Below are 14,215 nucleotides of genomic sequence, written 5' to 3' on the forward strand. Positions count from 1 at the left end.
AAATCCCATTTGGTTCTCTGTTTCTTCTGCTACATTCAAGAGTGTAAACTTTAATGGTGGGTAGGTACACGCATCAGAATCCATTTGCATATCTCTGCATCTGAATCTGCACATGCATACCTATTCTATCTATCTATGCGTATCTCTAATTAGATTCGATTCACCACCTGATCAATGACATGCTTTTTTGGACCACCAAATCAATCATGACAACCAAAAGTTTTGAAATTTTCTTAATCCAACACATGGAAACGCCAGATATGTAATCATATAATCACCGATACCACCGTGTCCGTTTCTCTTTTTTTTTTCTTTTAAGAAAAAATACTTCATCATGAGTTAACTTAAAGATTTAGGTGTCCAACACTAATAAATTTGCTATGTATTAAATTAAACAAAAAAAAAAAAACGTTGATATTGCTAATAAATAAACATATACAGTATGATAGCATATAGTGCAACACAAACATGTATCTGTTTCTGTTACTTGGTTAAGTAGTTAGATAGATGCAGCAGTAACAAGTAAGTACTTCAAGCACTTAATTAACTTGATGCATCTTCAGCTTAATAGCTTCTGAAACCATTTCAATATATGGTAATCACAGTACTAGAAACCTTAAAAAAAGAGATAGAGGAGGATAATTGTAATTACCTGAATTTAGGGTTTAGATGATGAAAGAATGAAGAGAGAAGAGGAAGGTGAATGAATGAATGAAGATGTGATGAAGTAGCCGTTGGGAAGTAGAAGGGAGAGAAAGCGTTCAAAAGGACAAGGATCTTTCAGTTTCGTAAAACGCTTAATAGAGGGGACACGTTTACAAACCAAAAATTATGCTTCTAACAAGGATTTTTATTTTCTTCTTATTTTTTATTAATTATTTTTAATGTACAACGTTAAAGATATGCGAAAAAAGAGTATACATGAAGTGATACATATCACATTTTATTACGAAGAGGACACTTACACATATTCATATTCGTAGTTGGATCAACAAATACGGCAACTCATTACACCTATAGCCCCACCGATCCCATTCTTTCGTATATTAAAATGAGGCGTTTTTAGATACTAGTATAAAATATATATTGAAATATAAATATATATTAAAAATAAATTAAATTATGATATGGTCACCATTAATACGAGCTATAATTTGGTCTCATGATTGTTATTGGCAGTCACTATAATTTGTCATTTTCTGTTACTACTCGGATCTTATGAGCTATAACTCGGTGACATCAATACTCTTATCATAACCGACGTCTCAAACGGTATGATAAAATCGGTTACAAAATCAATCATCGCAGAAACCGACGATTGATCACCCAGAATGTAACGGACGAAGAAATATCTATAAAAAAAAGGTAAAGTATCTCTTTGAAGGACAGTTCTGAATTTAACACTATACTGACTTAAGCATTGGAGTGCCTTTGCAAGTACACTCCACCCTCTTTGTATTGCTCGTGCTCTCACACAAATAGCAAAGACAGGAAGCTCGGATTCTAAGAGACGGACGTTCAACCTTGCAACCCATAGCTCGGCCGATTCCGAGGAATTGAAGCCGATCTATTCCCAGGCAAGATCAATTGGCGCCCACCGTGGGGCCGAGAAGATCATATTTTTTCTTTTGGTCCCATCACCTTCATTTGCATCCATGGCTGACGTGCCGCCTCCTCCACTATCTGAACTCATGCGAATGGTAGCTGAGCTACAGCAAGCCAATCAACGAATGGCCGACGAGAACCAAATAATGGCTGCCCAGATCGCCGAACTAAACCACGCTCGGATTGAGCACAACGATGCTCATCGCCAGCAGACAGAAAACGAGGAACATCAGTCCCAACCCTCTCATGTCTCGGAGACTGCTCGAGGCAAGGAGCAACAACCCGAAGATGAAAAAGAAGAGGCTGACGACCTTGTAGGTCCCTTCACGGAAGAAGTGATGAACTTCGAACTGCCGAAGAGGTTTACTCTGCCGCTGACCCTTACGCCTTATGACGGACTCGGAGACCCAAAGAAGTTTCTAAAGAAATTCCGATCAATAATGATCGTCAATGGTGCATCAGATACAGTTTTATGTCATTGTTTTCCGAATTATTTAGACGGCCCTGCACTTGATTGGTTGTGTGCTTTGCCTGCAGGTTCCATTTCACGATTTCAGCAGTTGGCGAAGTTATTTGAAGAACATTTCGCCGGATCCGTAATATACTTGCACGATTCTGATTACTTGAATACTATCAAGCAAGGACCGAACGAAAGCTTAAAGGACTACATGACCCGCTTCACCAAGGTCGCAATCAGTATACCAGACCTCCACCCCGAGGTCCATCTACACGCAATTAAAAGCGGCCTTCGACCCGGAAAGTTCCAGGAGACAATCGCGGTAGCCAAGCCGAAGACTCTAGCAGAATTTCGCGAGAAGGCAAAGGGACAAATTGATATCGAGGAGCTCAGACAAGCTCAGAAGTCTGACAAGTCACATTTCCGAGAAGACGATAAGAGCTCAACCCCTAAGAAGAGTTTTAAACTAACACTTCGATTTGATTCTTATACGCAGTTTAACACTAAGAGAGAAGACATAATCAAAGAGATCTTGAATTCAAAACTGATCAAGCCGCCAAGAAAAGCCGGTACCTACCAAGATGCAAAGAACGTTGACAAGTCGAAGTATTGCACCTTCCACCAAAAACACGGTCACAATACTGATGACTGCGTGGTCGCCAAAGACCTTTTAGAGTGACTGGCAAGACAAGGACACCTCGACAAATACATCGGGGGTCACATACAAAAGCGCGGATCTAGCTCCACAACAACCGACCTCTCTGAACAAAACCGAGGAAAAGAGAAGGCATCTCCAAGACAATATGAAAGACCACGAGGTATAATCAATTGTATTTCAGGAGGATACGCTAGTGGAGGATATTCGAATTCGGCAAGGAAACGGTCGTTCCGAGCAATATGCTCGGTAAACGGACCACAGCAAGACGCAACAATCAACCATCAACAACCAGAAGTCACTTTCACACACGCCGACTTCAACTCCAGCATACAAAATTTAGACGACCCTGTGGTAGTCACCCTTCAGCTAGGGGATCTGTTAGTAAAAAAAGTGCTCTTGGATCCCGGGAGCAGTGCCGATGTTCTGTTCTACTCCACATTTCAAAAAATGAAGCTCAGCGACAACATGCTACAATCCACAGGAGGAGACTTGGTCGGATTCTCAGGAGAACGAGTTCCAATACAAGGATCAGTGTGGTTACAAACCACACTGGGTGAGCATCCTCTTTCAAAAACTAATGATATTCAATATTTAGTTGTTGATTGTTTCAGTCCATATAACCTTATTCTTGGCCGACCTTTCTTGAACAAGTTCGGCGCCATTGTTTCTACAGTTCATCTCTGTGTTAAGTTTCCACTACAGGACGATCAGGTTGTAACAATCCACGGGGATCATAAAGAGGCACGACAATGTTACAACATCAGCATGAAATTCCAAAACCGCTCCACTTAACAAGTCAACAATGTCGACCTCAAGCAAAACGGCCACTCACTAGCCGACCTTGACCCAAGAGCTGATTTTCTCGAACGACCACAACCTTCCGACGACCTACAAAAAGTCTATTTTAAGCAGAAGAAAAGAAAACTCGGAGAGGAGAAAAAGAAAGCGTCACTAGAAGAAACCCAAAAGCTCATCAACGCAGAATTTATCAAAGAAATCAGATTCACTACCTGGTTAGCCAATGTGGTAATGGTAAGAAAACAAAACGGTAAGTGGCGCATGTGCGTCGACTTCACTAATTTAAACAAAGCATTCCCAAAGGATTCTTACCCTCTACCATCCATAGACTCTTTAGTAGATAACACCTCAGGTTATGCTACTTTAAGTTTTATGGATGCGTATTCAGGGTATAATCAAATACTCATGCACCCCTCCGATCAAAATAAAACGGCTTTTATCACTGATTTCGGTAACTATTGTTATAAAGTTATGCCATTTGGATTAAAGAACGCATGTGCAACTTACCAATGCCTTATGGATAAAGTGTTCGCTAAATAGATCGGCAGAAATATCGAAGTCTATGTCGATGACATGGTCGCCAAAACAAAAGTCGGACATAGTCACATCAGCGACCTTACAGAAATCTTCGGCCAGATTCGCCAGTACAATATGCACCTCAACCCCGAGAAATGTGCATTCTCCGTTCAAGGGGGTAAGTTCTTAGGGTTCTTACTAACATGCAGGGGAATAGAGGCAAATCCAGATAAATGCCAAGCAGTGCTGGACATGGCCAGCCCTAAAATAGTCAAAGAAGTTCAGCGCCTCACAGGACGACTTGCCGCACTTTCCAGATTTGTTCCTTGCCTAGCATCCACTTCTATTCCTTTTTTCCAAATAATTAAAAAGAAAAATAGATTCGAGTGGAACGACGATTGTGAGAAAGCCTTTTCAAAACTAAAAACAACTCTCTCACAACCGCCGATTTTGCAAAAGCCCCTACAAGGGGAAGACTTATTTCTATATCTGTCAGTTACTGATTGGACGATAAGTTCGGCCCTTGTTACAGAAAGAAACAAAGTTCAGCATCCAATATATTTCGTCAGTAAAACTCTCCAGCACGCCAAGCTAAATTATCCACGGATAGAGAAGCTCGCCCTAGCACTGATATTTTCGGCCCGCCGTCTCCGACCTTACTTCCAGAGCCACGTTATACATGTCAGAACCGATCACCCACTAAGACAAGTATTACACAAACCAGAAATTACAGGAAGACTTATAAAATGGGCAGCCAAATTATCTGAGTTCGATATCAGATACCAATCCAGAGGACCAATCAAGTCCCAATTCCTGGCAGATTTCATCGCCGAGCTCACAATACTATCAGAAGAAGATCATGCAAAACAATGGACTTTGTATGTAGACGGCTCTTCAAATAATGGGGGCTGCGGAGCAGGAATCCGCCTGGAGGCCGAGGACGGATTCATATTGGAACATTCAATACGCTTAGCTTTCAAAGCCAGCAACAACCAATCCGAATATGAAGCATTAATTGCTGGACTCCGACTTTGTCTAGATCTCCAAATCTCGGCGATCAAGGTATATTGTGATTCTTTATTAGTGGTACAGCAGGTAAACGACCTTTTTCAGGTAAAAGATCCTCTCCTCTCTAAATATCTGCTATTAGTAAAGAAATTATCAACAAAATTTGCCAAATTTGAAATAGAACATATACCACGCGAACAAAATCAAAGAGCAGACATCTTATCTAAACTCGGCAGTACACAGTCCGAGTTATCTACACTGCAACAGTTCACCATAACATCACCCACTGTTACTCTGACAAATATGTTAAGTGTTACACAGGTAAAAGACTGGAGAGACGACTTTATACACTATCTACAAACAGGTGCTATACCAGAAGGGGTCGAGAACAATAAAAAGTTCCGACGACAAGCATCTTCCTTCACAATATTCAACGGGACACTGTACCGACGAGGTTATACTCGGCCTCTACTCAAATGCCTTAACAAATCGGAAGCTGAGATAGCATTAGCCGAGGCACATGAAGGAATCTGTGGCACACATACAGGTGCTCGGAGCTTAGCATCAAAGGTCCTCCGAGCTGGATTCTTCTGTCCTACTTTGAACCAGGACTGCCAACAAAAAATCCGGTCATGTAACAATTGCCAAAGACACGCACCACTGATACACATACCCGCAGAGCAATTACATCATTCAGACATCAGTTGGCCATTTAACAGATGGGGTTTAGATATACTCGGTCCGTTCCCTACGGCACCGGGCCAGGTAAAATTTCTCATTGTCGGCATTGATTATTTCTCCAAATGGGTGGAAGCCCAACCTTTGGCAAAAATAACATCCCAGCAAATGATTTCATTCATTTGGAAAAACATTATTTGCCGTTTCGGCATACCTCAACATATCATAACTGACAATGGTCACCAGTTCGCCGATCAGAAATTTCAATCTTTTTTGCAGAATCTCAAAATAAAACAGCATTTCGCTTCTGTTGAACATCCTCAAACAAATGGACTAGCTGAGGCCGCAAATAAGGTCATCCTACATGCACTCAAAAAGAAGCTAGATAATGCCAAAGGGCTCTGGGCCGTGCTTATACCTGAAGTCCTTTGGGGATACAACATCACCCAACAAACATCAACAAAGGAAACACCGTTCAGGCTTGTATATGGCTCCGAGGCTATAATACCACTGAAAATCTCCCAAAGCTCATTCAGAACACAGCTCGGCAATCAGGAAGAAGCTCGGAAAACCGGACTCGATACCATCGAAGAAGTCAGAAACATCGCAACATTAAGGCAACGCGCAGCACAACAAGCAGTAGCTCGCCAATACAACAAAACGGTTAAAAGCAGATCCTTCATGCAAGGAGACTTAGTACTTCGTAAAACGGAAACTGCTCGGAAACCAACCTCACATGGAAAGCTCGCAGCAAATTGGGACGGTCCATACCGAATATCAGAAGTTCTCGGCAATGGAGCATACATACTCGAAACAATAGATGGTAAACTACTACCCAATACCTGGAATGTATCCTCCCTAAAGAAGTTCTATAGTTGAAAGTCAGGGACATGCTAGTACTCTTTTTCCTACTACCAAGTTTTTGTCCCAAAGGGTTTTGCTTGGAGAGGTTTTAACGAGGCTAGCCTACCTGCAAATTTGTATTCAAAATAAATACAAGTTTATCATCAATAACACCTAATTCTATTCAATCATGTAATCTATCTTTCTCATTACTACCAATTATCAATATAGCTCGAAAAATGACAATCATCGTCTAAAATCGCAACCTGCCACTACTCGGTAGTTTTCTCAAACCAAAATGAAATATCCTCATTTCCTATTAATCAACAAACAGCTTTTCCCCTAAACGGAAAACACTACCATTCAAACACATTCAAATCCATAACAATATCCAAAAAACAAACATCAAAGTTCAAATAGCTATCCATTACAGAATAAAACAAAATAACCAACAAAACAAAAAACTACACATTATCAGCCTGATCTTCAACGTCACCATCATCTTCGACCATCTTGCCATCACGAACGACTTTTCCAGGGTCCATCCCGGACAGATCAGCCTCTGGCGCCAAAAACTTCGCCTGTAACAAAGCCCTTTCAAACCCCTCAACAAAAGAATCCAGAATTTCATCAACCTTTTTCTTCTCCAACTCCTTTAATTGGGCAGCCACCTCAATTAGATGAGATTGTATACTCGCCAAATCACTTTTCTTTTTCTTTAAATCCTCCACATCCTTAGCATAACTATCTTTAGTCTCCTTCAATAACTTCTCAGTCTCAGTTAAACGCGCCTGAAGCTCGGCAGCAGCACTTTTTCTTCAAAACAGAAACCTCTCCTTTCTCGGTAACAACTCTCTTATACTTCAACTCTTGGCTACGCCCAAGACTCGCAAGGCACAGACCAACAACCTAACAAGAAAGCAATAAAGCAAAGTTTATAAGACTACCAAAGAGAAAACGGAAATAAAACAAACACGGTCACCCATTACCTGCATATACTGCCCAATAGCCATATCCCCGACCTCCTTTGCAAGAGAAACATCAGCCGACGATTGACAATACTCGTCCACCACAGCCACATAAGGATACTCTTTTCCCCACACAGAAAATGCCTTACTCTGTTCAGAAATTTCATGGAGCCTTTTTTGATTACCCATAAAAGCTTGTATTTCCTCCAGAGGAACCCTAACTCCTTTTCATCAGAATCATCGGACAGCTCAACAAGGTCGGACTTCCTTCTCTTTTTCGCAATCACCTTCCTCCGACCTTGACGAGGTTGAGTAACTTCGCCAGTCCCAGCAATCTTCTCAGCATTAGAAGATGATACCTCCTTCTCCAGATTCTTATTTTTGAAACGTGTCCTAAGGGACGCAGCTGAAACACCGGAATATTTACCACCTGCAAAATACAAATAACATCAGATATATGACGAAAAGAAATAAACACATTAGCAACAACCCTATAACTCACCCAAATATGTTACAACAGCATCTTTATCCTCTTCCCACTTGAGAAGCTCATACATCGAAATCAGGTCTCCCCGACCAATATTTTCAACAAGAAACTCAATCAAACAAACATTTCTCGGAGAAATAACTTCAGGTCCGAGTATATTTTAAGGTTCCGAGCACCAATACAATGGGAACTTCTCAGCCAGATTCTCGTCTACGAAAAAAGGAAAATCTTTTTCCAGACCTCTAACCTTGAAATACATCTCTTTAAAATCTTTGAAAGAAGATTTGTACAATCTGAAAATGACAAATCCAGGGGTGCTATTGAAATTTATCCAACCACCTTTCCACACCCCTTTGGCCTGAAATAACGAAAAGAACAGGTCCACAGACGGCACCTCCTCCAGAAATTCCATTAGAAGTTCAAAAGAACGAAGGAACGCCCACCCATTTGGATGAAGCTGCGACGGAGCACAGTTCAACTGTCTCAAAACCTGACATTCGAAATCAGTAAAGGGTAACCTAACTCTCAGCTCTTCAAGAACACAGCTGTACATATAGAAAAACTCAAAGCCTCTACCCCGGTGATAAACCCTATCATTAACACTACATGGCAGTAACTCAACCCCAACTCCAGAATTCTGCCTCACTACCTTACTCACATCCACCTCCTTAACCGCAGCCTCATCACAGAACAATGACACCCGAGACCTCACATCATCCCCAACCCAGTCATAAGGCTAATCTATCTTAACTTTCTTCTCCTTCTCAAACCCCATCAGAAACAGTAAAACAAACATGCAACCAAGAAATACAAAGAGACGAGGGAAGAAAGAAATCACAAGAACACAGACATAACCATACCTCTCTTGCTCATTCTTCAAACAGAAGCAGAAAACCAAAACGCCCAAATTCCAATTAGTAGAAATAATAAATCACAAACGAAAACGTTCCAAATATCACCCCTCAATCACATCAAACGGCGAAAAGAGCATTGGAAACCATCAAAATATTAATGAAGCTACCACTCTTTCTCTCTCCTCAATAAAAAATGGGCACGATTCCCCACGTGGCATAATACAAAGTTCATTTAATGAAGTACGTTGAACTGGAAGCTCACTCAGTAATCCACTTCACCGACTTATAACTCATCACAAAAGCTCAACCTGCTTCATTAAAAAACTTTCTTCAGGCTAAGCTTGGGGGCTGTGATATGGTCACCATTAATACGAGCTATAACTCGGCCTCATGACCGTTATTGGCAGTCACCATAACTCGTCATTTTCCGTTACTGCTCGGATCTTATGAGCTATAACTTGGTGACATCAATGCTCTTATCATAACCGACGTCTCAAACGGTATGATAAAATCGGTTACAAAACCAATCATCACAGAAACCGACGATTGATCACCCAAAATGTAACGGACGAAGAAATATCTATAAAAGAAAGGTAAAGTATCTCTTTGAAGGACAGTTCTGAATTTAACACTATACTGACTTAAGCATTGGAGTGCCTTTGCAGGTACCCTCCACCCTCTTTGTATTGCTTGTGCTCTCACACAAACAGCAAAGACAGGAAGCTCGGATTCTAAGAGACGGACATTCAACCTTGCAACCCATAGTTCGGCCGATTCCGAGGAATTGAAGCCGATCTATTCCCAGACAAGATCAATTGGCGCCCACCGTGGGGCCGAGAAGATCATATTTTTTCTTTTGGTCCCATCACCTTCATTTGCATCCATGGCTGACGTGCCGCCTCCTCCACTATCTGAACTCATGCGAATGGTAGCTGAGCTACAGCAAGCCAATCAACGAATGGCCGACGAGAACCAAATAATGGCTGCCCAGATCGCCGAACTAAACCACGCTCGGATTGAGCACAACGATGCTCATCGCCAGCAGACAGAAAACGAGGAACATCAGTCCCAACCCTCTCATGTCTCGGAGACTGCTCGAGGCAAGGAGCAACAACCCGAAGATGAAAAAGAAGAGGCTGACGACCTTGTAGGTCCCTTTTTTATATATAAATTTATTTAACCAAAATTATATATAATTTTCGGTGTCATTTATATAAATGATTGGTGACCGAGTTCATTTATTAAATTAGATGATAGATACTGAGATACATAATATAATAGCATGAGTTAATAGTTAAAATCGTCTCTGAAAAATACTTTTATCTTCATTTTTGTCCTCGAAAGATAAAGTTAATCAAAATAGTCTCCGAAAGATAACCGAGTTATCCACGTTCGTCCTTCCGTCATCTTTCTCGTTGAGTTGGCTAACGTTGGTTGACGTGTGACGTTAACTGCCACCGTGGTAGACGTCTAGGTGTCCCCTGCTATCGCTGACAAGGTAACTATGCTGAAATAATTCAAATCAGTCCCTTAATGTTTGAACCCTAATTTTCAATTTGATGCTAAATAAGTCGTATTCAACAATCAGAGGTTGAAGATTCAACACATTCACAGTAATAGGTCTTTTAAATTGGACAAGTATTTCTTTATATACAGAGCCAAAGCTTCCGGTGCCAACTAGATTTGATGAAGAAAATTCGTTGGTTGCTTGATGTAGCTCTCCATAAGAAACCTTCAAATACCTATGTTCCAGTGATGGTGAAGAAGATAATGTTTTGGGATTTTTCCTCAAATAACAAATGCAGATGAAAACCATAAAAGATGCCGAAATCCCATTAATTACAATGATCAGGGTAATTTTAAAAGAACTCTTATATTTATGTGAAAGCAACTCAAAACATGGAGAGAGATTCAACTGAGGTATCTCACCACAGAGATTTTCGTTTTTGATGAGTGACATTGCCATGATATTTCTGAAGATTCCTCCTATTGGGACCCCACCATAAAGATGGTTAAAAGACAAGTTCAAATAATTTTAAAAAGTCAGATTCTCAAGTTCATTTAGAATTGTGCTTGAGAAGTTGTTGATTGAGAAGTCTTTATTTCAAGATTTCTTAAAGAACCAAAAAACGAAGGTATACTTCCATTAAAGAAGTTTCTCGTCAATCAAAAGTCTGTTAAAGCAGAACAAGCACCAAGTTCCAGGGAAACTTCACCAAACAAATTATTTATATGTAGATATATTATGGAAAGTTGTTTCAAGTTACCAAAATCTGAAGGAACAGAACCGGTCAAGGCATTGATGGATAAATCAAGAGTTATTAAACCTTTTTGATACCCAAATGTATTATTGTGTATATTACCACTTAAGTAGTTTGTATCTGCAACAAATTTCTGCATCATGGTGCAGTATCTAAGGGTAAATGGAAGGCTTCCTTCTAACTTATTGATGCCACGATAGACTTCAGATAACATAGTAAAATTGTCAATTACACTAGGAATGTTACCAGATAACTTGTTCTGTTGCAAGTTCAATCTTGCTAGATTTTTAAGCTTTTCAACTGAATCTGGAATTGATCCGTCCTCAAGAGAATTCTGTGTCAAAATAAGTGTAGTCAAGCCGATTAAGTTCTCAATTATTTGAGGTATCCTCCCAGATATATGATTAACTCACATATTAAGTAAATAGAGATGGGTAGATAAGTTGCCTATGAGATCTGGCAATACATCAATTAGATTATTTGCCTTAAACACAACCTTTGCAATTGAGTACAATTGGTTAGTGAGGAAAGGAAATTCAAATCATGAGCTTATCCACTCCCAAGATTGTTATAGTCCATTATAAGTTACTGAAACTTGTTCAAGCCAATTCCTAAAGTAAGAGGAATTGGTCCTCTAAAACTATTTACTCCTATATCAAACACTTGCAACTGAGATAGGTTGGATATTGAAGATGGAAAAGTTCCGGTAAATTAGTTCAATGGAATAGTAAACTGGTGGAGATTGGGAAAAGCATGGTCTATATTTGAAGGAAGAGTACCCACTAATTGGTTTTTCCCTAAATCAAAATCTCGAATATCGGAAAGGTTGTAAAGTGGAGGAGGAATCATGCCTGACAAATTATTTGAACCAAGAAAAATAGAATTCAAATTGGATAACCTACCCAAAATATGAGGTATATTTCCTTCAAGATGATTGTATGCAAGTGACAGAGTCTCCAACAGATGAAAGATTTCCCAAGGAAGGTGGAATTCTTCCAACTAAAGTATATGGTCCTCTGATTGTTGAACGCAACTTATTTATCATTGAATTAAAGATTAGGGTTCAAACACTAAGGGACTTATTTGAACTGTTTCAGCATAGTTACCTTATCAGCAATAGCAGGGGACACTTAGGCGACTGCCACGGTGGCAGTTAACGTCACACGTCAGCCAACGTTAGCCAACTCAGCGAGAGAGATAACGGAAGGATGAACGTGAATAACTCGATTATCTTTCGAGGACTATTTTGATTAACTTTATCTTTCGAGGACGAAAATGGAGATCGATGTATTTTGCAGGGACGATTTTGACTATTAACTCATAATAGCATGTTAAAAATATATACTAATTTTGTGAGCATGTTCATATTTGATTCTGAATTTTATTTTTCTAAAAGTATGTAAAGATTAAAATTTGCTTATAAATAGTTACAGAGTTAAGTCTTAAAACGGCCTTTAAGATTGACGTTATACACTAAAATTATCTATAAAATTTTAATTATATTAATTATATTTTTGAAATTAACAAAAATGTAGTAAGTTAGTCCGACGGCTCCGACCCATTTTTCGTTAATGACGTGATGACATTGCTTGATGATGTGGATTGTTAGTGACATGTATCACTCCATAGTTTGATAACGTGTAATGGTATAATGATGTATTGACCAGTGACACGTGACATGCTGACATAGACTGTTGTGTCACGTGTCATGATGCTATTTGGTTAGGTGTTACTTTATGACATGTGTCGCAACAGTATTCGTCCATATATCATCCGCTATGTCTCATTATAGATGCACTAAATTAGTCTCTAATTTTACATTAACCGACTCATTTTAATCTCTAAAATTGAATATCATGCACCAACTAGTTCATTCACCAATTTTTTCTCATTTTTTTTAAATTCAAAATTCTTAATATATTTAGATGCACTAATGTTAATTTTATTTTTTCACATATCGTCTAAATATAAGTACTTTTATAAAATATTTTTAAAATTTTAATTTTAATTATATAATTTATTTTATAATAATTTAACATTGATAAATTTTGTAATATATAAGTATGTTATTATAAAAAAAATTATATGATTAATTAGACACATTTTTTTGGACCAAAAACAGGTATTTTTAACAAAAAATCAAGAATCAAAATACACATTTTTTATTTTTCGATTATTATTAAATACATGTTTTCAATTGTGTGTAAATGTGCTAGATTGAAGGCACTTCAAGCACCCTCACAACCATTTTCGACCTCTTTCGTCTAGCTCTAGACAAAAAAGGTCGGAGATGGTAGTGAGGGTGCTTCAGCAGTTAGGGATCCCTGTAAGAGGGAAAAAAATATTTTATAAAAGAACTTGTATTTAAACGATTTGTGAAAAAATTAGAATTAAATTAGTTATTAAGAATTTTAAATTTTTAAAAAATGAAAAAAAAATGGTGAATGAACTAGTTTAGTATACACATTCAATTTCAGGGACAAAAATGAGTCATTAAATGTAAAAAGAAAAGTATATGGAACCAACTCCAAATCAGCCAAGAATGGAACAATTTAATTAATTATAAATATAGTAATTAGTTTTATTTATTTATGATTTAAAATATTGGTTATTAAATGTTTCACCACATTTAAATTAGGAGAAGATACGTTTAGTATCATTGCAACGTGAATCACGGAAACTGATTCAATTAGCTTCTATCTCTTCACCCTCCTTTCCTCTCCACCTAAAATATGATAAATCAGAAAACAGATTCAGAACCATCCACTTTACAAAGAAAAGAAACATCCTAATACCTAGCATAAGCACCATTCACGATGAGATTTTGGATTCACCCAAAGGCATTTTGCTGATTTTTTGTTGGAACCATCTTGGTTCCCTAGCATTATTAAATGTAAAATTAGGGACTAATTTGATAAATCTATAATGATGACATAACATATGATACATAGACAAATACTGTTGTGACACATATCACAAACGGACATGTAATCAAATAACATTGTGACACGTAGCATAATTGTCTAAATCAACATGCTACGTGTCACTGGTCAACACATTATTATACCATTACACATGATTA

At 38.7% G+C, this 14,215-nt stretch overlaps 2 protein-coding genes across 7 annotated transcripts in view; one reads left to right on the forward strand and one right to left on the reverse strand.

Moving 5' to 3' along the window:
* The window catches only part of LOC107643168, a 4,430-nt gene extending 3,616 nt beyond the window's left edge, over positions 1-814 (reverse strand). For 4 of the 6 annotated variants that reach the window (XM_021123238.1, XM_021123237.1, XM_021123236.1 and 1 more), the window contains exon 1: positions 653-814. The gene's annotated coding sequence lies outside the window, so the exon portion shown is untranslated. Of the gene's footprint in view, positions 1-167; positions 304-652 lie in introns of those variants that run through there. The other 2 variants (XM_021123239.1, XM_016346748.2) reach the window with 2 other exon arrangements.
* On the forward strand, positions 1,656-2,741 carry LOC107640281. The gene has a single exon (XM_016343819.1). It carries the CDS (start codon positions 1,656-1,658, stop codon positions 2,739-2,741), a length of 1,086 nt encoding a protein of 361 aa, XP_016199305.1.

The sequence above is a fragment of the Arachis ipaensis genome, chromosome B05, assembly GCF_000816755.2.
Source record: "Arachis ipaensis cultivar K30076 chromosome B05, Araip1.1, whole genome shotgun sequence".
NCBI classification, from domain to species: domain Eukaryota; kingdom Viridiplantae; phylum Streptophyta; class Magnoliopsida; order Fabales; family Fabaceae; genus Arachis; species Arachis ipaensis.